The 25515-nt window shown below is 38.3% G+C and overlaps 1 protein-coding gene across 4 annotated transcripts in view; it reads right to left on the bottom strand.

Moving 5' to 3' along the window:
* Positions 1-25515, bottom strand: part of Btbd7 (BTB domain containing 7) — a 90586-nt gene that overhangs the window by 46599 nt on the left and 18472 nt on the right. For 2 of the 4 annotated variants that reach the window (XM_052185186.1, XM_052185188.1), the window contains exons 2-3: positions 8370-8557; positions 6031-7110 (exon numbers count right to left, since the gene is read on the bottom strand). In XM_052185186.1, coding sequence (XP_052041146.1) covers positions 6031-7110; positions 8370-8451 — 1162 coding nt within the window. In that variant the 5' untranslated portion in view covers positions 8452-8557. Of the gene's footprint in view, positions 1-4827; positions 4892-6030; positions 7111-8369; positions 8558-13576; positions 13697-25515 lie in introns of all 4 variants that reach the window. The other 2 variants (XM_052185189.1, XM_052185187.1) reach the window with 2 other exon arrangements.

Below are 25515 nucleotides of genomic sequence, written 5' to 3'. Positions count from 1 at the left end.
CAGCCAGGGCTATACAGAGAAACCCTATCTCAAAAAAACCAAAAATAAAAATAAAAAATAAAAAATAAAAAATAAAAAAAAGAGGGATTTATCTGAAGAGGCTGTTTGTTGGTGTACAGCATTGCTAGGAAGGCTAGTTACTGGGCTAACTCATTCAACAGGCAAGATCAGAGAAGCCTGGAGAGTGAGCACTCTCTTCCATTGCTGTCCTGGAACCTGGGCCAACACAGCTCTTATTCTGTGGCAGGTCAGTGGTGACAGTGGTAATAGAACCCTTTCTCTTTTTTTCAGTAGACACTGTTGCTCTCCCCTGCTTCCAGCAAACATTCTCCATAGCCTCCACTTCCTGTGCTACCAGCTCCTTAACCTGAAAGGCTCAGGTCACAGGTTAGAACCCAGGCACAGAAGGAAGCCAAGAAGTCTTTTCCAGTTTTTCTTTCTAGGAGGTGGGCTTTCTCAGTCTATTAAGATCTACACAAAACTGGAAATGTTCCAGTGCTAGGAAGCCAAAAACCTCCAATGACCCACAGTCTGTTTAGAAAGAATGGCTGAAACACAACAGAAGCCTCTGTCCTAATTAAGTGCTCTAGACTCCCCTGTTCCCAGCAATCTTTAAACTTCCTGGCTGGGCTAACAATTCCAAGTGGTTTCCTGGTTTCAGGCAGAAACTGGATTCATAATAAATACTCCTTCAAGCTGACACTTTGGTGACTACCCTCCAGTTTGCCCACTTGGGCCACTACCTCTGACTAGAGCTGTAAGACTGGTTCTTGCACTGCTCCCCTTTCCCACCATGCCTACATTCCTGGGCTTACGGATCAGAAGAACTAGTGTGAGTTACACACAACTTTATCAGCACAAGCTAGTTTCAGAACCCATCTAACTTAGAGGCTGTCAGGATGATCAAATTAGTGAAACTAAATCAAAATTATAAGCGTGATCTCATTTGTTACCAATCTTTATAGATGAAGCCAAGAATATAGTTCAGTTGGTTGAGTTGTCTGGCATACACAACAACCCCCCCCCCCCCATCTCAGCATCACAAAAACAGCAGGTGTGGTGGCACATGTTGTAATTCCAGAACTTCAGGAGGTGGAAACTGAAGGATCAGAAGTTCAAGCAGAATTCTCAGTTAGGGAATACAAAAAGAGCACAAAGCAAACAGGTAAAAAACAATGAAAAAAGGATCTTCATATTCATTTAACAGCAAAACAATGATCTTCATTAATGATAAATGTTATTCTTTTTAAAAAAAGAACTGTGGCCTTTTCTAGGTATGACACTAATGCCATATCTGTATTTTAAAAATTAATTTGGGGGCTGGCAAGGTGGTTCAGTGGGTAGATACTTGCCACCAGGATTGACAGATCTGATTTTGGTCCTGAGGACCACTTTCACAGGTTTTCCTGAGCTCTATCCACACAAGCCTGGTGTGGCACATGAATGCCTGTACACACATGAACAAACATAAATGTAATAAAAAATTAGTTTTATAATCAAGCTTAATATGCTTTTAAAGTTGAGTACTAATAAAATGTTTATCCCAAGAAACAAACCTTTATAGAATTTAGTCCTGTTATCAATTAATTCTTTAGCTCTTTCATGGACTGTGTACTTCTATGTATTCTCACTTTTATTCAATTAATATTCAGTGTTCTTATTATAACAAATATTTAAATACTACTTACTGCTGAGCTAAGCTCTAAACCAGAATTTTATTTGCATTTGTGTTATTTAAAACTTGTATATTAACTTCTTTACACATTTCCTTCATTGTCTGAATTGTCCCAATTCTTCCTAAATGCACTAAGAGAGTCATAAAATTTCAGTGTAATTTGCCACTTTCTGTTCAAACATTGATCTCCTAGATTTGAGGATTTTTACTCTAGTCTGGTCTGGACCAACACATTCTTTCCCCTCCCTAACCCTAACCCTAACCTTAACCCTAACATGACTGGTACCTTGGCTGCACTTTGCTCTCCTCATGCACTGAATGCTATTTCCTGGTCCTGTTTCTCTATTCTTGGTTTGCTTTAGTGTTTGGTGAATCACATGTTTAGTAGCTTCCTGAAGTGGGGATTCAGAAGTGTAGATATTTATACTTGTTTTTTCTCTTCTATTGTTTTTCTTTCTAGATTTCTTCAAGTTTACCTCTCAACCTTATTATATTTTTCATTTCCATTCTTACTTTTAAAAGTTTCTGCTATTCATTCATTCATTCATTCATTCATTCATTCATTCATTCTTGGATTTTATGAGAGATGATTCCTCTGTGTCTCCTTGGCTGTCCTGGAATTATCTGTAGGTGAGGCTGGACTCTGCCTCCTGAGTGCTGGGATTTAAGGTGTGTGTTACCACTACTCCGCCCTTTCTGTTTTATTTTTTGAACTCAGAATTTTGTGTTGTAGTGATAGGAACTGAACATAAAGTCTTAGACACACTGGCTGAGTGTTCTACACTTAAAAGCATACTATTTGTGAGCTATCAATATCATTTTTGTGTGTGTTTGCAAGGTCTAACTATGTAGCCCTGGATGGCCCCAAACTCAACATTCTTGCCTTGGTTTTCCAAGCTCTGGGACTATGTTCCTAAGAAGAAAGTTAAGCATATCATGATTTTACCTTCAGGTTGTCCAATAGTCCTAGTTTCACAGTCTTTCTTAACTGAACATCCTCATTTGAATCACAGAACAAAAATACAAACCAAGGCTGAAGAGATGACTCAAGAATACTGCTTGCTCTTCCAGAAGACCTGGGTTCAAGTCCCAGCTCACAACTATCTGTTACTCCAATTCTGGAGGATCCAGAGCCCTCTTCTAGCCCTCTTAGACACCAGGCATGCACATAGTGCATATACATACTCAAGGGCAAAAAATATATACACATAAAATAAATAAAATAAAAAAAACACAGATTACTCAATTATCCCTAAAATGGTATATAGCTAGAACTATGAGAGAGGTGTGTGAAAAATTCAGGTTCTGCATATGCAATAGATGCCTGAGTCTAAGTGTCATTGGTACAGACTGTTAGGAAAGCTAACTGGAAGGTGACAAGTGGACTGATACTGAATAGTTTGATAAAAACCATGGTAAGAGATAGAAATCAGCTTAAAATTGAGATAAAATTATAAGAAATTCTTAACACCAATAACTGTCTAAAACAATCTATGAAGCATACTTAGTATTGTGCTTAATTAGTAAGATTACTTTTAGACAGGACTGTGCATCGAGGGATGAAGCTCGGCAGTAGAGTGCTAGCCTTAGCAGGGCAGGAGAGAAGAAAAAGAAAAGTATTGCAATAAAGATATACCAATCAGAAAGATTTGCAGCTGACATTTATTGAATGCTTATTACATATCAAGCTCTGTTTGCATGAATTAACACATATGGTTTTCTTAATCCTCAGATTAATAGGGTTATTATTCTTTTTGCAAATCAATCAGAGGAAATTTGCCTTGCATAAAGTCAAACACGTTAGGATGCTGTAGAGGATCCAAAGCTCCAGATCTGAGCTTTAAGCTCTAACATGAAATTCTTCAACAAGTTCTTAACCAAAAACTATGCTCCTCATGGAAGTGAGGTAAGGCTATATTGAAGGTATAAAGGACTGAGAGAGAATGAATCTATCACAGGAAAGGTATGTTACACATAAAGCACAAGACCCTAAAGTGAAAACCATGAGCCGGGTGGTGGTGGCACACACCTGTAATCCCAGCACTCTGGGAGGCAGAGACAGGCGGATTTCTGAGTTTGAGGCCAGCCTGGTCTACAGAGTGAGTTCCAGGACAGACAGGGCTATACAGAGAAACCCTGCCTCAAAAAACAAAAACAAAAACAAAAACAAAAACAAAAACAAAAACAAAAACAAACGAAGGAAGGAAGGAAGGAAGGAAGGAAGGAAGGAAGGAAGGAAGGAAGGAAGGAAGGAAGGAAAGAAGGAAAGGAAAGGAAAGGAAAGGAAAGGAAAGGAAAGGAAAGGAAAGGAAAGGAAAGGAAAGGAAAGGAAAGGAAAGAAGGAAGGAAGGAAGGAAGGAAGGAAGGAAGGAAGGAAGGAAGAAAGAAAGAAAGAAAGAAAGAAAGAAAGAAAGAAAGAAAGAAAGAAAGAAAGAAAGAAAGAAAGAAAGAAAGAAAGAAAGAAAGAAAGGGAAGGAAGGGAAGGAAGGGAAGGAAGGGAAGGAAGGGAAGGAAGGGAAGGAAGGGAAGGAAGGGAAGGAAGGGAAGGAAGGGAAGGAAGGGAAGGAAGGGAAGGAAGGGAAGAGGGAAGGAAGGGAAGGAAGGGAAGGAAGGGAAGGAAGGGAAGGAAGGGAAGGAAGGAAAGGAAGGAAAGGAAGGAAAGGAAGGAAAGGAAGGAAGGAAAGGAAAGGAAGGAAGGAAAGGAAGGAAGGAAAGGAAAGGAAGGAAGGAAAGGAAGGAAGGAAGGAAGGAAGGAAAGAAAGAAAGAAAGAAAGAGAGAAAGAAAAGAAAGCAAAACCATGGCTCTGAATGTATTTTGAATGAGAAGAGACAAGAGCTCTTACTTGTTTAGCCAGATTGAAACAACATAAGGGATGTTTTAGATCTTTAAATGTACTGTACAAATGCAATTTCTACGTAAATGACAAAAAATTAATTCACCTAAGAAAATAAAAGAGTTCCAGGTACCAAGTGCCACCAAAAACTTAAGAGTTAGCTTGCAATTTCGCTTTTCACTCAAAACTCAATTACTACATTAAGGTATGCACTCTCACTTTAAAAAACAGGTAAATATATACGGTACACATTTGGATTTTATTATGTAAACCTGTCAAAATCTAAAAACAATTTGAGAAAAGAAAGATTTGTCATACCTTTTTGATGCTGTGCCAAACTTCAATTTTTTTTTTCTGTAGAAGCATTTTCTCACAAATTTGGCTTTATAGAATAAAGGAATGGTAGGTCAAGCTGCTAGGTCATTTCTTGATATTGTCCCTATAAACTGGTATCTAAATAGTCAGCTATTACTATAATGACTATTTTAAACTAATAAAAACAGCTTAATGACACTCTGGCTGTGGTAACAAAAACAAATCTAGCCTGTTGCTGAAAGATAATGGTAAATTAAATTTTGAAAGATTATATATAATAAATTTTAATGTTCTCTTTTCAATGCCTGATTCTAATCTTATTATCATTATCATATACTAAGGCTTAAAAAAATTTCAGTACTTTTCAAGATAGAAAGCCATGTTAAGTTTCCCTACTAAAACTGTCTCATTCTCTTCTAGTTGGCAGTTTTTAAAATTCTTTTAGTGACTGCACTAGAAAAATAAAATTTCTCAAGTAATACTGGGTAATGTAACATTTCATTTTACTTATAGACACAGAAAGCTAAATATATACTTTTCCTTTGTAGTGAGAAAGGTCTCTTTCCAGCTCTGAAATGTTAGTGATTCTTACATTTACCAACAGACATATACTTCTTTACCACAATATTCATATATTCATTTTTTATAACATAGAAAATATATGACCCTCTCTCTCATTCATTTTACATTATATATATTTGATTCGTTGGTTTAAAATAAATGAAACAGGCCTGACTAACTGCTTTACAAGCTAATATTTGATGTACAAGTTGAGCCTGAAAGATACAACATATTTTAAAATAAATTTATGTTTAAATGTGTCCTACCTTTTATTTCTATAATGAATTTGTTCTGACTGTAAACAAAGAATCAACAAGGTGTTAAATGTAAATACAGAAACATGCACTTGGAATCTGGGAAAATAGGTTGGTTCAAAGTCAGAGCAGAGACAGCGTAGGCAGCTAACCACATATTCCCACACCATCATCTTACATTAGGGAAGAGCAAGGCTGCAATCTCACCTAATGTTCTTTATCATCTGTAATGAATGCTTGATTTTAATATTAAATGAAGAGCTATATTAATGCTGACCCTGCAGTTGTTTCAGCATTCATAATTACAGACTGAGAAAAATTAACCACTAGACACTGTTATCATAGAAATAAAATAGCTGTTTTTAATTTAATAGAAAAATAGAATTCATACCTTGTGCAAGCATGTTAAATTCCAAGAACAGTGCTATGTGGTAAAGTTCCATGGCTTCTTCTGCCCTGGTCATGTTTGGCTTCCCTGCGACGAGAGCCTGAACTTCACTGAGACTCCCCACAGAGGGGCTACAGTGCAAAACAGAGAGGTCCACCACATCGGTATACATACAGTGTAATATCACTTTTGCATATTTTTTTGGTATAATGGACTCATCTAATATAATTCTTGTGGGAGTTCTCAAAGTTCGGTCTGTGATTTCTTCACCAGTCCGTATTCTCCTTTGTAATAAATTTCGGAAAAATGGGGACCGTGCAGAAATAATAGCCTTGTGGGCTTTGAGCTCTTCATCTAAACAGTTCTGATTTCCACCAAAAGCTTCAACTAGTTCAGAATCTGAAGAAAAACTAAGGACAACATCATAATAACACATGTAATCAAAGAGTCCACGCATATCTACATCAAGGGAATTTGGTGTTCCAAATTCTTCACTAAGCTGAACAAGGATATCGACATTCTGAAATCTTGAGTCCTCCATTCCAAATTCTCCTGTATAAAGGTAGTGTAACAAGGCAGAAAACATGGGCATGTCAATACCAGCTGTACTGATGTCCATTATGATCTCTGCCCCATACTCAGGCGAGGAAGAAAGCAGTGTTTTAAAAAATGGACACCTTGCTGCCAAAATGGCACGATGAACAGGAAAACAAGTTTCTTGAAATATTAAGTCCACATCAGTACAGTACTTATATTCATAAAGGTCAGCCATGTCCTTCTGCAGTGTCCGAGCTTCTGGTCTAGCCAAACTGGCTTGCAGAGAAAGCTCCTTTAAGGCTGAAGTTCCCTCATATTCTTCCACTAATGCATTGACATCTCTAACATCCCACCCAGAGAGGAGTTCTCGCATCTGCTTGGCGTGATCAGCCGATCTATTAGATTTTCGGCGTTTAATAAACTTCTTTTTGAGAGTGGCAAGGCCAGAGGTTCTCTTTTTTTTGTCTTGTGGTTTCTCATGGCCATGGTCAAGGCTATACAACTTTGACTCACAACCATAGCCTTGCTGAGAATAGGAAGATGTTCCTAAGAAGAAAATTAAACAAATCATGATTTTTTTTAATATTCACTTTCAATGTTAATATATTTCATGCCTAAAAGTTTTACAAACACATTCCTACATAACTCGAGTAAAAATGTAAAAATAAATGCTTTTATGAATACAAATAACTCATTTTTATATTAAAAAAGAGGGCTGGGCACTGTGGTGCATACTTGTAATCCTACTATTTAGAGGCTGATGCTGAAGGTCAAGAGTACGATAACAGATTGGGCAAGGAGAGCTCAAATAAACATAGGTATGTGTGTGCGTGGGTATGTGCGTGTGTGCGTGCTTGGGAAGGGGCAGGGAAGATGGCTTCGTATTCAGATACCCATCCATCAGCATAAAAGCTGGACACAATGGTACAGTGCTGGGAGGTTGGATATAAGCAGATCCTAGGAGATTGCTACCCAACCAGTGTAGCTAAAACATGAGCTCCAGGCTCACTGACAAACCCATCTTTAAAAGAAGATAGAGGGGTTAGAGATATGGCTCAGTGGTATAATAAAGCATCGCTGTTCTTACAGCCCCAACAACAGACAATTCCTAGCCACCTGTAAGTCCAGTTCAGGGGATCCAACATCCTTTGGTGGGCTCTGCAGGCACTCATCATACAAACATATACTCAGGCACATACACGTACACATAAAACATATATTCAGGCACATACACGCACACATAAGAAAAATCTTAATAGCCAAATACTTGACTGATTCCTGGGATCCACATGGGGATTAGGAAAGAACTTACTCTCACAAGTTGTCCTTCAATTTTCACATATGTGACATGTTCACACAAGTACACACTCATGCAAATACACACATTCAATAAAATGTTCTGTAACCATTTTTAGTAAAAAGGAAGGTAAGGAAGGAAGAAGAAAAGGAAAAAGAACCAGAAATAGAAAAAAAAAGTCTAAATTTTTAAAAATGCCATTGGTTTTCTAGCAAGGAAGGACTATATCAAGGGTTATGCTATGAATTTTTAAGAAATGAGAGGCAATTTGCAAAATAAGAACATTGTATATAATTTTGAAATGTTTTTCTCTTCAATCACACTAAAACTACATTTATAACAAGCCATATTATCATTGGGGTGAAGATAGGGAACCTGGGTGCCACAAAATTATTACCTGTAATGACTTTTCTACGGCTCAGTACTCTTGTCATCTACAAAGATAACTGTTAACACAATTCTATTAACAGTCACAACAGAAAATAAAATTAAGGAAACGCACAGTTACCTATGAAAGTCTGCTGGGCCTGTGAATTTCCCCCTACCCTTGGGGAACATGAATGAGGATAGTTAGATGCATTAGCACCCATTTTCTTCAGTCACTCCGGCATTCCATCTGCTGGTTCTTCAGAGGGTAATCCCAGAGGCCTTTGCGAACCTTCAACCCTGGATCCAGCAGCCTCTTTTCATCCATTTCTTGATAAAACACAAACAAATTATTTATTATTTCAAATGTATCGGAAACCATACAGATTTTTTTCAAATAATGTACTGTCATGTTCACATGTAAGTTTTTTGTTTTGTTTTTTGATTTAATTTTTTCCGAGACAGGGTTTCTCTGTGTAGCCTTGGCTGTCCTGGAACTCACTCTGTAGACCAGGCTGGCCTCCAACTCAGAAATCCACCTGCCTCTGCCTCCCAGAGTGCTGGGATTACAGATGTGCGCCACCACCGCCCAACACATGTAAGTTTTTTTAATGTATAGAAGTCTAAGCTTGAACTGTGAGTACAAGTCACCTTCCGTTTTACGCTTAACACTATATACTTTTCAAGATGTCAAGAAACATCATACTTAGTTATAAGAAGAGCATTTCAAAACAAAGGGAAAGTATCTATACTAAAGCAAAGGTTCCAAGAGGGGGAATGGCCAGGAGGCAACAACCAGCCATCATAAACAACAATCTACAGGTAAGAGGCTGGTCAGCATCTGCAGAGAGCAGATGTTCAAGTCACTAGTCCCTTATGTTTCTGTTCTAAGATAAAACAGTTTAAGTTTATCTTTAATCTTTATAATTGTATATTTTAGAAAAGAGGGGTTAAAAAAAAAAAGCAGATGGTTAGCTCCTGGCATTTGTAAGCTACTTGTTCTGTTTAAATATAGTAAGACAAAGGAAAAGCCAAGTTTGTTAATTTCTGTCTTAATTGTTGAGAATCGTATACATATAGATGCATCATATCCAAATATCACCTTTTAAAAATTTGATACACTGTATTGCTAAGTTGTTCAGGCTGCCCTTAGACTTACCAACTTCCTACCTCTGACTCCTTAGTAGCTGGGATAACAGGCTTGCATCACCAGGTCCAGTCAAAAAACAATGTTTTAGTTTATCTTTCCCATAAACCCCGAAATAAAAACAAAGCTTTTTATTATCTAACACTGTAATTTTAACACATATAGGTCAGGTGCAAAAACAGGTTAATTTTTAATGACTACACATTAATTTTTGAGCTAGGAAGCTAATTCTCAGAGCTGAAAGGAGGAGATATATGTTTAGAGGAGAAACTAAGATAGAGAACTAGGTAAGTAGGAACATTTCTAATTCTGTATACCCATTTGGATATACATATATAAGTTATCTAACCAACAAGGTAATAGTTTAAGAAAAATAACTTAAAATTATTAGAATTTTTAGGATAAATGAGCTAGCTGATAATCTAACCTCAGAGTAAATGATGAAATATTTAACAATAAAAATAGAAAAAATATACAAACACTTTCATAGAAAAGTATACCTTAGAAATTTATGTTAAAAAAAAACAAAACACTATTAGCTGGGCACATCTCAAATCATTCTGTAAAAACTACAAAGCAAGGACGCTAAAATCTTTATGTTGCAAGATACTTGCTTATAGGATTATATTTGCAAGATATTTGCTCATAGTCCTGAGATTATGATGTTTACTGAAAAAAAAAAAAGCCTATGTCTAGTTGTGATATGGCTCTGCCCTTACCACATACCTTTAATTCCAGAACAATGAAGATAAAGTTGGTTTGTAGAAGGAAGCACCCAAGTTTGAAAGTGATGTGTAATGAGTGGCAGGCAAAGTGACAAATCAGAGAAAGATCTGACAGAGTAGGAAATGGCCAGCTCTCAGGGGAAGAGAGAAGAGAGGGAAGCTACTAAGGGTGAGCAGTACAGAGAAGAGGGCGGTTGTACAGAGACAGAACAAGGCAGACACAGGTGAAGACAGAAGGAGCCCGAGAATAAGGAGCCAGAAGATCACAACAGACTGCAAGAGTTAACTTGAGGCCAAGAAGAGCAATTCATAGAGAAGCCAGACTAAACCAGTCAGCCTGAAGAGGAGTTTTGAATCAGAAGAGCTGAGTTGAACCAACTAGAGATCAGAAAGAACTAGGGAGGGGTGAGCTTATTCAGTAGTAAGTCTCAGAGGCTGAAAACACTCTAGACCCAAATAAGATTGTATGGAGGCTAGAAGCTTCTAGGACTAGGAAAAGGTTAGCAGACAGAGGCAGTGAGCGTTGGAGACGATAATTACATCAGGCAAATAAAAGTAACATTTACATGTTTAATACAATATTGTAAACATTAAATAGTTTAAAAAATAAATTCTTTCATCAAAGTACATTTTAAAATTCATGAATAATCAAAGGTTTCTGAAGTTTGATGCTTGCTGACATTCCGTTTTTGGTAGCTCAGTGGTAGACTATCTATGTGCACAAAGCTCAAGCACCAAAATTGAAACAATAAAATAAAATAAAATAAAATAAAATAAAAATTATGTTGTAAAAAAAAACAGTACGTTTAAGAAATCTTAGTTTTCACATTAGCTTAAAGATTCTATGAGCCATTTTCTATAAATTCTTTTGATTACTTTTAATTATGTGTTTATGTGTGAATATATGCAGTGAGTGCAGGTGCCCAAGGAGGCCACAGGGATTGGATCCCCCAGAAGCCATAGTTACAGAGGTGTAAGCTATCTGACATGTTCCTGATGGGACTCAAATTCAGGTCTTCTGCAAGAATGATGCATGTTCTTAACTGCTGAGCCATCATCTCTCCACACCCACCTACTAGCAATTTGTAATTATTCTTTGAACTGAAATAGGGTCCTATAAACCAAAGTTGTACCTTTATATATATACCTTTATATATGTACCTTTATATGTATATATATAGGTCAAATCTTATTCTTCTTTCTCATTAAAGATTTTAATTTAAAGCTAAGTGTGGTATGCATGCTTTTAATCACAGTACTTGGGAGGCTGATGCAGGTAGATCAGTCTGCTTTACGTAGTGACCTCCAGACCAGCCAAGGAACGATATATTAAGAAATTACATACAAAATAAAAACATCATGCAATATAAAAATCAACCAAAATACACGGGAAAACCTTTAAAAGATCCGTTTGGAATGTGGAATAAAGATAGACATGAGAATGACAGGTCAGTGTTCCTACGAGTACAGTGACAAGATACTGCTTTACAAGCTGAAACTGCTTCTTGCTTCCTTTACTCATTCCTGAAGTTTCATATGGGCTTCATTTTTGTTTGTTAGTTCTGATAACTACTGAATAAACTCCACTGACACAACACTGAACATGCTGAAGGCAGGAAGTATTCTGAAACACAGGAAAAATGAGACTTACTTCTAGACATTATGTGTCAGTAGAACTTGACACAGCCCACTACTTTTGCTTTAACACACACATGAATTATTTTCATCTAAGAACCTAATATGCCTGTTCAAGACACGAATACTACCGGGCTCTGTGGTGGGCACCTGTGGCCTCAGCTATTTAAGATGAGAAGCTGAGACAGGAGGACTTCTTAAGCACAGGAAATGAGACAAGATTAGAGACCATGCCTTAAAAATAAGTAAATAGATATAAAAATAGAAAAGTAAATCAATGGGGTACATTAATCTGGGCGATATGTAAAGTAAAATTTAAAAACTCCTTAAAAAATAGCTCAATTTTATTATGAACATAATTAAAGCAGTCTACAGATCATTAAAAAAAAGACATTTTTTATGCAGAGTAAATGGGCATATACCAGGTACTAAGAAATCACAGGCTGAGCTAAAGGTGAATGGCTATCATCCCTTCCTTAAGAACAGAAGTGGCAGGAATTAAAGAGAAATATCTTTGAAATTCAGGTACAAGTCTTTGATGGTGAGCCCCTAATCTATGGAAGCACTTTTAAAGATGAACTTATTATTTCCTACAGGAGCTCTAATATAAAACTAAAACAAGCCTTGGAAAGAAATAGTGAACTCAGGATCAGATATAAGCTGAAGTCTACCCCATATCCTACAGCCATTCTAAAATCCTCAAGGCAACCCTAGCTTGGCTTTTTGGTTTTATCACTAAAGTCATAATTATTCTTAAAATCCTTAAGGAAGAACTTCCTTACTTTTCAGGTAATCAACAACCTATCTCCAAATAGTACACAGTATTATATTTACTTATTTCCTAATCTACTTTGTTGTCTTTAGATTCTGGAAAAGAGAAGCAATCAGAATTCTAATCTCTCAGGGACTGTTTCTTTCCAGGCAAGCCTGGACTATCATCTACAGCCAATAGGATACATCAAATATTTGGATGGGATGGAATGGGAAGGGATGGGAAGGGAAGGGCAGGGATGGGCAGGGATGGGCAGGGCAGGGCAGGGCAGGGCAAGGAAGGGAAGGGAAGGAAAGGGAAAGGAAAAGGAAAAGGAAAAGGAAAAGGAAAGGGAGCCAGGTGGTGGCACGCCTTTAATCCCAGTACTTGGGAGGCAAAGGCAGGTGGATTTCTGAGTTCGAGACCAGCCTGGTCTACAGAGTGAGTTCCAGGACTGCCAGGGCTACACAGAGAAACCCTGTCTCAAAAAAACCCAAAACCAAAAACCAACAACAAAAAAAACCCCAACCCCCCCCCCAAAAAAAAACCAAAAAAGGGGGGGGGGAAGGAAAAGAAAAGAAAGGAAAGGGAAGGCTTACAGGGCTGGTGAGGTGAGGCCCAAAGGATGGATGCAAAAAGTCTAGAACACTGATATGTTTTCCTACCCACCTGCCTCCAGACATAGTTTCTTTGTTTTAACAGCCCTAGCTGTGCTAGAACTAACTCTGTAGATTGGGCTGGATTCAAACTCACTAAGATCCGCTTGCCTCTGCCTTTCAAGTGCTGGACTAAAGGTGTACATCGCCACTTTTATCAGCTTAGTGGGTAAGTTCCTTTTCTAATGTCACCATTTTGGGGCATATCCTGTTAACCCTCCATAGAATCAATCCAATCAAAGGATGCTAACTGTTAAACATGCCAGTTGGGTAGGAAAACTCACACAGAATAAACAATTGAATGAGAATTAAAAAAAAATGCATATACACCAACTTCTTATTTCCCCCTCATCCAACAAAGTCTAAATAAATGTTCTCCAAAGAGTTTCCCTCTTTGGAGATTGCAGGGTTAAAAAATGCCAGATGTTTCTTTACCTTGGGACTTTTCAGTTGCTTCAAAAGTGTTAAGGTTCACTGAGATGAGGATGTTTTCATCATGATATAAAGGAGCCCTATTGCTTTAGAGCACCAAAGAAATGAACTTCAAACTGCAGCCTGGAAAAAAAAATGCTGATTGCAGTTTAAAAAGCAGAAGCCAGAATGGTAGAAGTTTATGTTACCAGGGGCTGTATTTTGTCACTGATTATCACATACATGAGACAAGTTACTCTTAACTTTGATGGATCTTAGTTTCTGCACCTATAAAATAACAAAGCTGAGATAGAGTTTCTAAAAGGGAAGGAATGACTTGACACTGACTTGGGAAAAGAGGATGAAATCGGGCTTATTTCTATATTAAATGTTAGCCTATGGAGAAAAAAAGGGGTATTTGTATTTTATAAAGATTACTGGATGGTCTGGAGGTAGAAGACATTGATACCAGAAAACTTATTAGAGAAGTCTAACTACTGTTCAGAAAAGTGTTAATAAGGACCTAGTTTTCCTTTTAAAGCATCACTTAAAACACCAGGTTTTTTGAAGAATGAAGGAAATATACGATCGCTGGAAAATGACAACAGTAGCTTAGTGTAAGAGGAATGCCATTTGAAGGGCCAGGATTTGCGCTATGGATGTGGAAAGGATTAAATGTATATTGAAAACACTGAAGTAGTCTGAAAAGTTCACAAGACTAAAGAGCAATTTCTAGAAAAATAGACTTGGTTGCACTATAAAGATATGGTGAACTCAGTTTATACTCAACATGAGCCATCCCAACCTACCACCTTGTAATGAAGTTAGCGACTGCCACCATATATTGGTTGCTTATCTTCCTTACTGTCATCTTTGGCAGATGGTTTTAGTGCAGAATTCTGACAATCAAAGAAGAGCTAATACTAACAGTTCTCAAACTATTCCACAAAATAGAAAGAAAAGAAACACTGCTAAACTCATTTTATGAGACCATGGTCACCCTGATACCAAAACCACAAAAAGACTCAACAAAGAAAGACATTTCAGAACAATTTTCCTTATGAACACTGATGCAAAAATACTTAATAAAATACTTGTAAACCAAATCTAAGAACAAATACATCAAAAACATCATCTACTATGATGAAGTTAAGCTTCATCTCAGGGATGCAGTGATGGTTCAATATATGAAAACCCATCAACTTAATCCATCATAGAAACAAAGTGAAAGAAAAAAAAAACACACTGAAATCTCATTAGTTGCTAAAAAGCCCTGTGACAAAATCCAATCTCTTCATATTAAAGGTCTTGGAGAGATCAGAGATGTAAGGTGTATACCTAAACACAATAAAAGCAATATACAGAAAGCCAATGGCCAGCATCAAATTAAATGGAGAGAAACTTAAAGCAATTCCACTAAAATCAGGGACAAGGCAAGGCAAGACTTTCCACTCTCCCTATCTATTCAATATAGTACTTAAAGTTCTACATAGAGCAGTAAGACAACTAAAGGAGATAAAGATGATACAAATTGGAAAGAAGTCAAAGTATCACTATTCACAGATGATATGAACACATGATATATAAGTGACCCCCCCCCCCCCGAAATTCTACCAGAGAACTCTTACACCTTCAGCAAGCAAAGTGGCTAGGTATAAAATTGACTCAAGAAAAAAAATAATTAGTAGCCCTCCTTTATACAAATGCTAAATGGGCCAAGAAAGAAATTAGGGAAACAACACCTTTTACAACAGCCACAAATCATATAAAATATCTTGGCACAATTCTAGCCAAGCAAGTGAAAGACCTGTAAGACAAGAACTTCAAGTCTCTGAAGAAAGAAATTGAGGAAGATATCAGAAGATGGAAAGATCTCCCATGCTCATGGATCAGTAGGATTAAAAGTGGCTATCTTACCAAAAGCAATCTACATATTCAATGCAATTGCCATCAAAATTTCAACACAATTCTTTATAGACCTTGAAATAGCAATTTTCACCTTTACATGTTAAAAACAAAATAAAACAATACCAAAAAAACAAAAACAAACAAACAAACAAACAAAAACCTAGGATAGCTAAGACAATCCTGTATATAAAAAAATTTTTTGGAGGTATCACCATCTCTGATTTCAAACTATACTACAGAACAACAGTAATAAAAACCACATGGTACTAGCATAAAAACCATACAGGTTGATCAATGGAATAGAATCAAAGACCCAGAAATAAACCCACATACCTACAACTGATTTTTGACAATGAAGTCAAAACCATACAACGGAAAAAAGAAAGCATCTTCAACAAATGGTCTTGTCTAACTGGATATTTGAATGCAGAAGAATTCAAATAGATCCATTATTACCCTGCACAAAACTCAACTCGAAGTCGATCAAAGACCTCAACACAAAGCCAGATAGAACAGAAAGTGGGGTATAACCTTAAGTGCAGCATTGGTACAGGAGACAACTTCCTGAACAGATCATCCATAGCTCAGGCACTAAGATAAACAATAAATGAGACCTCATGAAACTGAAAACCTTCTGTAATGCAAAGGTCACCATTATTAGGACAAAACAACTGCCTACAAATTAGGAAAAGATGTTCACTAACCCTATATCTTACAGAGAGCTAATATCCAAAATATAAAGAGTTCAAGAAGTTAAGACACCAACAAACCTCTTTCTCTACATCCTCGCCAACACCTGCTGTCTCTAGAGTTGACAGGGTTTCTCTGTATAGCCCTGGCTGTCCTGGGACTCACTCTGTAGACCAGGCTGGCCTGGAACTCAGAAATCGGCCTGTCTCTGCCTCCCAAGTGCTGGGATTAAAGGCATGTCCCACCACCGCCTGGCCGATATTCAACATTTCTTAAGGTGCTTCTCAGCCATTAGAAATTCTTCAGGTGAAAATTTTTTGTTTAGCTCTGTACCCCATTTTTTAATAAGGTTATTTGGCTCTCTGAAGTCTAACTTCTTGAGATTGGTGGGATTGCAAGTTGGTACAACCACTCTGGAAATCAGTCTGGCGGTTCTTCAGAAAACTGGGCATCACACTTCCAGAGGACCCTGCTATACCACTCCTGGGCATATACACAGAGGATTCCCCGGCATGCAGTAAGGACACATGCTCCACTATGTTCATAGCAGCCTTATTTATAATAGCCAGAAGCTGGAAAGAACCCAGATGTCTCTCAATGGAGGAATGGATACAGAAAATGTGGTACACAATGGAATACTATTCAGCAATTAAAAACAATGAATTCATGAAATTTTTAGGCAAATGGTTAGAAATGGAAAATATCATCCTAAGTGAGGTAACCCATTCACAAAAGAACACACATGGAATGCAGTCACTGATAAGTGGATATTAGTCCAGAAGCTCTGAATACCCAAGACACAATTCACATATCAAATGATTCCCAAGAAGAAGGAAGGAGAGGGCCCTGGTCCTGGAAAAGCTTGATGCAGCAATGTAGGGGATTACCAGGACAGAGAAGTGGGAGGGGGTTGATTGGGGAATGGGAGGAGGGAAGAAGGTTTATGGGACTTATGGGGAGGGAGAAACTGGGAAAGGGAAAATCATTTGGAATGTAAACAAAGAATATAGAAAATTTAAAAAAAAAAGACGCCAACAAACCAAATAACCCAATTAAAAAATGTAGTACAGAGCTAAATTGAGAATTCTCAACAGAGGAATCACTAATGGCCCATGAAACAAAGAAATGTTCAACATCCTTCAGGGAAATACAAACCAAAACAACTATGATATTCCACCTTACATCTTAGAATGGCTAAAATAAAAAAACTCAAGCTACAATCCATGCTTGCAGGGAACACTCCTCCATTGCTGGTGGGAATGCAAATTTGTACAAACACTTTAGAAACCAATTTGGCTGTTTCTCAGAAAATGGAGACTAGCTGTACCTCAAGACCCAGCTAACCACTCCTGGGCATACATCCATAAGAAGCCCCATCGTACCAGATGGACACTTGATCAGCTATGTTCACAGCAGATTTATTCCTAATAGCCAGAAACTGAAAATGACCTAGATCCTTCTCAGTGGAAGAATGGATAAAGAAAATGTGAGGGTTGATAACTAGATTGTCTTACCTGGGGGCTCAAACAAAAGCAGCCACATCAAAACTTGGTATTGTTGGAATGACTAGAACAAAGAGCAGGAGGGGGTAACTAAAACAATAAAACCCGATTCTTTATTAAAAAAAAGAAAGAAAGAAAAGAAAATGTGGCTGGGCGGTGGTGGCGCACACCTTTAATCCCAGCACTTGGGAGGCAGAGGCAGGCGGATTTCTGAGTTCGAGGCCAGCCTGGTCTACAGAGTGAGTTCCAGGACAGCCAGGGCTAGACAGAGAAACCCTGTCTCGAAAAACCAAAAATGTGGTTCACATACACAATGGAATACTACACAGCTATTAAAAACAAGCTATTAAAAATCATGAAATTTTGCAGGCAAATGGATGGAACTAGAAAAACATCATCTTGAGTGAAGTAACCCAGAAAGACACTCATTGTATGTATTTATTAGCCATAAAGTACAGGATACTCATACTACAATCCACAGACCCAAAGAAGCTAAGTAACAGGGAAGGCCTAAGGGAGAATGTTTGAATATCACTCAGAAGGGAATATAACATAGTAAATGGAAGGAGGGAACTGGATAGGAGAGGGGAATGGGAGTGAATATCGAGTATGAGAGGAATGTTGGGGTGGGTCAGGAGAGGGCTTGGAGAAGAGAAGAGAAATCAATGTGGGGCATCTTTGGGATGATCTGGAGATCTGGGATTGGGGAGGTTCCCTGAAGTCTATGGGGTGATTCTAGATGAGACTCCTAGCAGCTGGAGATATGGAGACTGAAGTGGCTACCTCCTGTAGCCAGGTGGGACTTCCAGTGGAGGGAAGGGGCCACTAAACCACCCACAAAAACCTTCAATCCAAAATCTGTCCTGCCTACAAGATGTGTAGAGATTAAGATGGAGGAATGGCCAACCAATGACTGGTCCAACTTGAGACCTATCTCAGGGGAGAGAGCCACCCTCTGACACTATTAATGATACTCTGCTATGCTTACAGAAAAAAGCCTAGCATAACTGTCTCCTTAGGGGCTTCATCCAGCAATGGATAGAAACAGACCCTGGTTTGAATGTGCTTGGCCCACAGGGAGTGGTAATGGTAGTAGGAAGTTTGCCACTTTGAGCATGGACTTTCAATCTCCTACCAATCTGCTTCTGGTTTCCTTTGAATGAAGATGTAGAAGTCTCAGCTCCTCCGGCACCATGCCTGCCTGGATGCTGCCATGCTTTCCACCATGATGATAATGAACTGAACTTCTGAACCTGTAAGCCAGCCTCAATTAAATGTTGTCCTTTGTAAGAGTTGCTTTGGTTATGATGTCTCTTCACAGCAATGGAAACCCTAACTAAGATAGGCTTACAACCAAACATTAGGCAGAGCTCAGGGAGTCTTGTGGAAGAGTGAAGTGAAGGACTGGGGAGGGAGTGGGGCAAGGATATCACAGAAACAGTCAACTAATCTGGGTCCATGAGGGCTCACAGAAATTAAATTACCAACCAAAGAACACGCAGGGGCTGGATCAAGGCCCCCCTGTACATATGTAGCAGATGTGCAGCTTGGTCTTTATGCTGGTCCCCTAACAACTGGAGTGGAGGCTGTCTCTGATTCTGTTGCCTACCTGTGGATCCCAGTCCCTAGCTGGGCTGCCTTGTCTGGCCTCAGTGGGAGAGGATGCACATAGTCCTACTGCTATGACTTGATGTGCTAGGGTGGGTTGGTACCATTGGGGGGCTTCCCATTCTCTGAGGAGGGAGGGCAGTGGGGGAGTGAAGGTGGAACTGGTAGCAGAGGAGGGAGGGGAGGTTTCGATCAGGATGAAAGTGAATAAATAAAAAAGTCCACATCAATAAAAATAATAACTAAATAGAAAGTAACTGAATGAAATACGTTTTTAAAAAGTAAGCACGAAGCCAGGCAGGGTGGCGCCACACCTGTAATCCCAGCACTTGGGAGGCAGAGGCAGGCAGATTTCAGAGTTTGATGCCACCCTGGTCTATAGAGTGAGTTCCAGGACAGCCAGGGCTATACAGAGAAACCCTGTCTCGAAAAAAGAAAAACAAAACAAACAAAAAAAGAACAGTTAAAAAAAAAAAAAGTAAGCATGAAGTAAACAAATTCTTGCTGACCAATAATCACAATGACCTTGGTCTCTGCAGCCTCAAAATTGTTTCCTGGGAACCATATTCTTTGTTCATAGTCTTAAGCCTCTTAGAAAAACATTTTAAGGAAAAGAAACGACTCAGTGCACAAACAGCATCAAATGTCACTGCTGAGATGTTTCAAATACATAGTTTTAAAAGTACAGATTCCTCAACATAGAATTATCATATAATCCAGCAATCCTACTTCTGGTTCTCTAGTCCAAAAGAGATAACAGGGGCTCAAACAGGTATCTATGCTCCTATTTTCACAAAAACAAGCTTCACAATAGCCAAAAGTAAAAGCAACTCAAGTGTCTGGTGAAGAGTGAATAAAATATGATATATACATAAAATGGGATATTTGATGTAATGAAAAGTGGTCTTGACAGAGCTAATTGCTCATCTCATATCTGTGAAGTTTAGGCCCTCCTTAGAAATAACTTTTTTCTTTCTTTTCTTTCTTTTCTCTTTCTCCCCCCCTCCCTCCCTCTCTCTTTTGAGAAAGGATCTTATTGTATGGCAAATGGAGACCAAGCAGGTCTTAAATTCAGATCTACCTTGAGTGTTGAGATCAAAGGTGTGTGCTACCACATCTGGCTACAGTAAGCTTTTTCAATGAATTTCTACAATAGAAATTCTGATCCATGCTAAAGCACTGTAGAAAGTAAGGTAAACCTGTCACAAAAGTACAAACAATGCATGATTACATTCATATGAAGTATAAAGACAGAAACCAGAATGGTGGTTGCCAGGGGTTATGGAGTTAGGATTTAAAGAGCAGGTTTTCTTTTTCTTTTTTTTTTTTCTTTTTCTTTTCTTTTCTTTTTTTTTTTTTTTTTTTTTTTTTTTGGTTTTTTGGGTTTGGTTTTTTGGGTTTGGTTTTTTGGAGACAGGGTTTCTCTGTATAGCCATGGCTGTCCTGGAACTCACTCTGTAGACCAGGCTGGCCTCAATTCAGAAATCCGGCTGCCTCTGCCTCCTAGAGTGCTGGGATTACAGGCGTGTGCCACCACGCCTGGCTAAAGAATAGGTTTTCATTTGTGGAAAATGTATTTTAGAGATGGATGGTGGTAATGGTTGCACAGCTATGAGAGTTATTTAATGTCATAAAATATATACTTAAAACTGGTTAGGATAGTGATTATGTATTTTATGTCACGTAGAAAATGAAAGAGATTAAAGTAGAAAAGCAATGAAACAGATTCATGTTTTTAAAAAACATTCTCTCCAATAAAAAATCTCTTTTCATGATTGTAGTGGGATTTATTACACACCAGAATAGGGATGCAGACTTCAACGAGGTCTTCATGCATTGCAGTGATTACTTTCAAAACAAGTTCTTCATGTAAACAACAGGTACCAGTTTTTATTCTCTGAATGAACATGTTAGGGTGAGTTAAACCATCATTCTAGTTTTGGTTCTGTTGCTCTGATAAATACCCTGACAAAAGCATTTTTAAGGGAGAAAGGGTCTCTTTCCTGGCTACAGTCCATCTGTCAGAGAAGCAAGGCAGGAACTTGAAGCAGCTGCTTATATCCATAGTCAAAACCACAAAGAATGTACCTATGGTTACTGCTCAGCCTGCTTCCTTTGCTCTTATACAATTCAGGATCCAAACCCACTTTTAGGCTAAGTCTTCCCGCATCCATTAATATAATCAAGATAATATCTCATAGATATAACCACAGGGTAAGCTGATCTACACAGTCTCTCATTGAGAGACTCTCTTTGCAAGTCATTTTAGATTCTGTCAGGATGACAATTAAAAATCTATCTTACTCAAAGTTAAACAGAGTAAAATGGCAAAGCCAAGACTGGATTCTAGGAATAGTAATTCTAATCTTGTGTTCATAAGGCACTTCAAAAAGGCTTCAATCCAAATAGTCTTTCTGAAGGGCAATGCTGTCATATGCTTTTCACATTGCACTTGGGAGGCAGAGGCAGGCAGATTTCTGGGTTCAAGCCCAACCTGGTCTATAGAGTAAGTCCCAGGTCAGGTCAGCCAGGGCTACACAGAGAAACTCTGTCTTAAAAAACAAACAACAGAAAAAAGGAAGGAAGGAAGGAAGGAAGGAAGAAAGGAAGGAAGGAAGGAAGGAAGGAAGGAAAAAGAAAAGAAAAAAAGAAAAGGAAAAAAGAAAGAAAAGAAAAGAAAAGAAAAGAAAAGAAAAGAAAAGAAAAGAAAAAAGAAAAGTTGGTTATCCGACTGTCTCAGTTTAGATTTTGCCAAATAATTCACTTCACTAAGATTGAATATAATTTTCTTCTGGCTTCTTTTACATATCTAGAAATGTGGTCAGTTTCAGTATCATTCTTGTGTTTGAGTGTGTGTGTGTGTATGAGAGTGAGTGTGGGCACAGGAAAGTTAGAGCAGTTGTGTGTAAGGCAGTCTTGGTGTTGGGTGTTGGTCCTCCCCTTCTACCTTATTTGAGAAAGAGTCTTTTTTGTTGTTGTTGTTGAAACCATGTTTGCTGCCCTGCAAATTTCCATCATGGACTCTCCTTGTCTCCACCTCCCACCTCTCAGTAGGGGCATACTAGGATTAGAAATGCCTATGCTACTGGGGGATTTGAACCCAAGTCATTAGGCTTGAGCAGGCAAGTTCTTTACCCATTGAGCCATCTCAGCCTTCAATGTCATTGCTGTATGAGCAACTGTATGTATTTATTGAGCCAAGACTGCCTCATAGGTAACTGTCAAAGTTAGTCTTTGTCAACTGGACATAAAACTCAGAATACTTTGGAAGATCTTTGGAAGAACTAATCTCAACTGAGGAACTGCCTTTATCAAAGGGATGGGCCTGTGGGCATTTTCTTGATTGCACATTGATATGAGAGAGCCTGGGGCAGATAAAAAAGATAACTGAACAGGCAGGGAATCAAGACAGTAAGCAGTGTTCCTGGGTCATCTCTGCTTTAGTTCCCATCTTGAATTCCTACCATGGCTTCGCTCAAAGATAAACTGTAAGGTATAAGATATCATTCCTTTCCTCTCCAAGTTGCTTTTATTTAGGGTGTTTATCACAGGAACAGAAAGCAAAGTAGAACAATTTTGGAATGCACTCCAAACTGTTGGTACAAAATTTCTACTTAATTCTCAACATTTTAACATTCACCAGTAATCACTAGCTAGAGTCATTAATTTGTTAGAGTTTGCAAAACCCATTTCTTCTTTAATCATTATCTGGAAGAATTCTGTAGAGCTTGTCAATAATTCAGTGGGCCAGGTCTACAATTTGTATAGAAGGAGCACAATTATTATTTTTCTATACTTACTAAGTTTGGAAACAACCAGTGACAAACTAATACATTTTTCTTTAAAGGTGGCCAGTGAAACATACTTTAAAACATTTAAAATATACTTTAAGAATTTGAGTTTGGGCCCATATATCGGACACATTTTAATCCCTTGTAACTATCATCCCACACTATTCATACTGGCTAGTAAGACCTTATAACACAATTCTGCCTGTTTCTGGCTTTTTTTTTTTAAACTTTCTAGGTTCACATGCTATGTAGCAAGCTAGGCTAGAGCTCTTTCCCAATCCTCCTGCCCCAGCCTTCTGCATGTTGTGATTACAGGTTACACCAATAAACCCAGTTTAGCTAACTGGCTGTCTCAATATTAAAGCTATAAATAAGATATTTCCAAAAATGATGAGGTACTATCTTTATTTACTGTATCCTTTACCATAATCTTTTTTTGTTGTTGTTTGGGTTTTTTTGTTTTCTTTTCAAGACAGGGTTTCTCTATATAGAGAAACCTGGCTGTCCTTGAACTCAGAAACCCTCCTACCTCTGCCTCCCAAGTGCTGGGATTAAAGGCATCGGCCACTACTGCCTGGGTACCATAATCTATGTATAAATACCAAATCCCCTTTTGAGTACTATCCTTACAATACTGAAGTTAGTAACTCCTATCTCTTATGTTCCACACCCCAACATCACATCTAAATATATTTTTATTTACAATTGCTAGATATTAACAAGTAGTGTGCTTATTCTATTTTCTACAAGTTCTCTTTTTTTGTATGTATATAGGACGCATGCCCATGTGTGGATGCATGTAGAGGATACTTTTTCAATTACTCCCCTTCCCCCCCTTTTTGAGACAGGGTCTCGGGGTCTCTCTCTCTCTCTCTCTCTCTCTCTCTCTCTCTCTCTCTCTCTCTCTCTCTCTCTCTCTCTCTCTCTCTCTGTAGCCCTGGATGTCCTGAAATTCTCTATGTATACCAAACTGTCCTTGAACTCATGTAGATCCACCTGCCTCTTCCTCACTAGTGTGATACTATGCCCAGTTCTCTATTTTATTTTTTTTGGCAGGGTCTCTCACTAAACCAAGAGTTTACTTGCTCAGGTAGTCGGTTGGTGAGTCCTGCCGGTTTTCCTGTCTTCACCTTCCCAGAGAAGTAACTGCAGACACCTGGCTTTGTATGTGGGTGCTGAGGATCTAAACGCAGGTCAAGGCTAAGCCAGCTCTCATCCTTATTTCCTTTTCTCAATTAGCAGCTCTGGTTGGCACCCAACTTGCCATGATCGTCTGACTCTGCCTTCTGAGTACTGGAGTTATAGGTGTATGGCATGATCAGCTGTCTCTACAGTTCTGACAATTAAACTTGCCATCCTGGATTACAAAATGGCTTTGTGGCCAGTCTAGTTTCCATGAGACTCTGCCTCAAAGAAAAAGATAGAGACAAAAGGAAGAAGGTCTTTTCCCTTATCCATTTCTCACTGAACAAAAAAGTAACCGAAAACCTTTTCATCCATGAATGTGAAAAGTCTCTAGACACCCCCACCCCCAACCCCCGCTTTGAGACAGGTTCTCATTGTGTTTCTAAGGCTGGTCTCAAACCCTGGATCTCAAGGATTCCCTGTGCCTTCAGATTCTAAAGTGCTAGAATAGCACGAATGTGCTACCACACTCAGCTTTAAGCAAACCTTACTAAGTGCATATGGACTTTTTAAAAATTTTTTTTAAATACATCTTATTTAATTCAAAACAGCTGTCAGTCCCCTAGTGATACTTTTCTTACTCTGTTAAAAATGCATTTTTCAAAAAACATAAATGTACATAACATCCCACTTATCTATGTGACATTCTTTTTTTTTTTTTTTTTCCCCAAGACAGGGTTCCTCTGTGTAGCCCTGGCTATAGACCAGGCTGGCCTCAAATCCGCCTTCCTCTGACTCCCAAATGCTGGGATTAAAGGCGTGCGCTACCACTTCCCGGCTATGAGACATTCTTATATGTGTAATTTTAAGAAATTTTTTTCAAACCAGGGGAGGAGGGAAATGACTGCAGAGATATGAGGTGAGTCTAGTTCTTAGAATTTTGGCTTTTCAGAAGAAACTTATTTTAATTTGGGGGAGTAGGTGGTATTTGAATTTTTGGCTGACTTCTCCTCCTAAAATGAAATTGTATATTCTTAGTGTTTCTGATTTTTCTAGTTATGAAATATTCTCAAATTAATTATTGGTTATAATGTACATAGTCTGAAATTTGTTAGTTCTTAAAATTATTATTTTTTGAGACAGCGCTTTACTGGCCTGGAGCTTGTTAGGTAGATCAGTTTGGCTTCCAACTCACAAAGATGGACCTGCCTTTGCTTTGCTAATACTGGGATTAAAGATGTGTGTTACCACACTGGGCTATTATTTTTCAAAAAGTCACATATGCAAGAATTTGAGGACAATCCAGGCTACCCAATGACAAAAGAAAATCATGAAAAAC

The sequence above is a fragment of the Apodemus sylvaticus genome, chromosome 6, assembly GCF_947179515.1.
Source record: "Apodemus sylvaticus chromosome 6, mApoSyl1.1, whole genome shotgun sequence".
NCBI classification, from domain to species: Eukaryota; Metazoa; Chordata; class Mammalia; order Rodentia; family Muridae; genus Apodemus; species Apodemus sylvaticus.
This window is presented reverse-complemented; position numbering and strand designations above follow the sequence as displayed.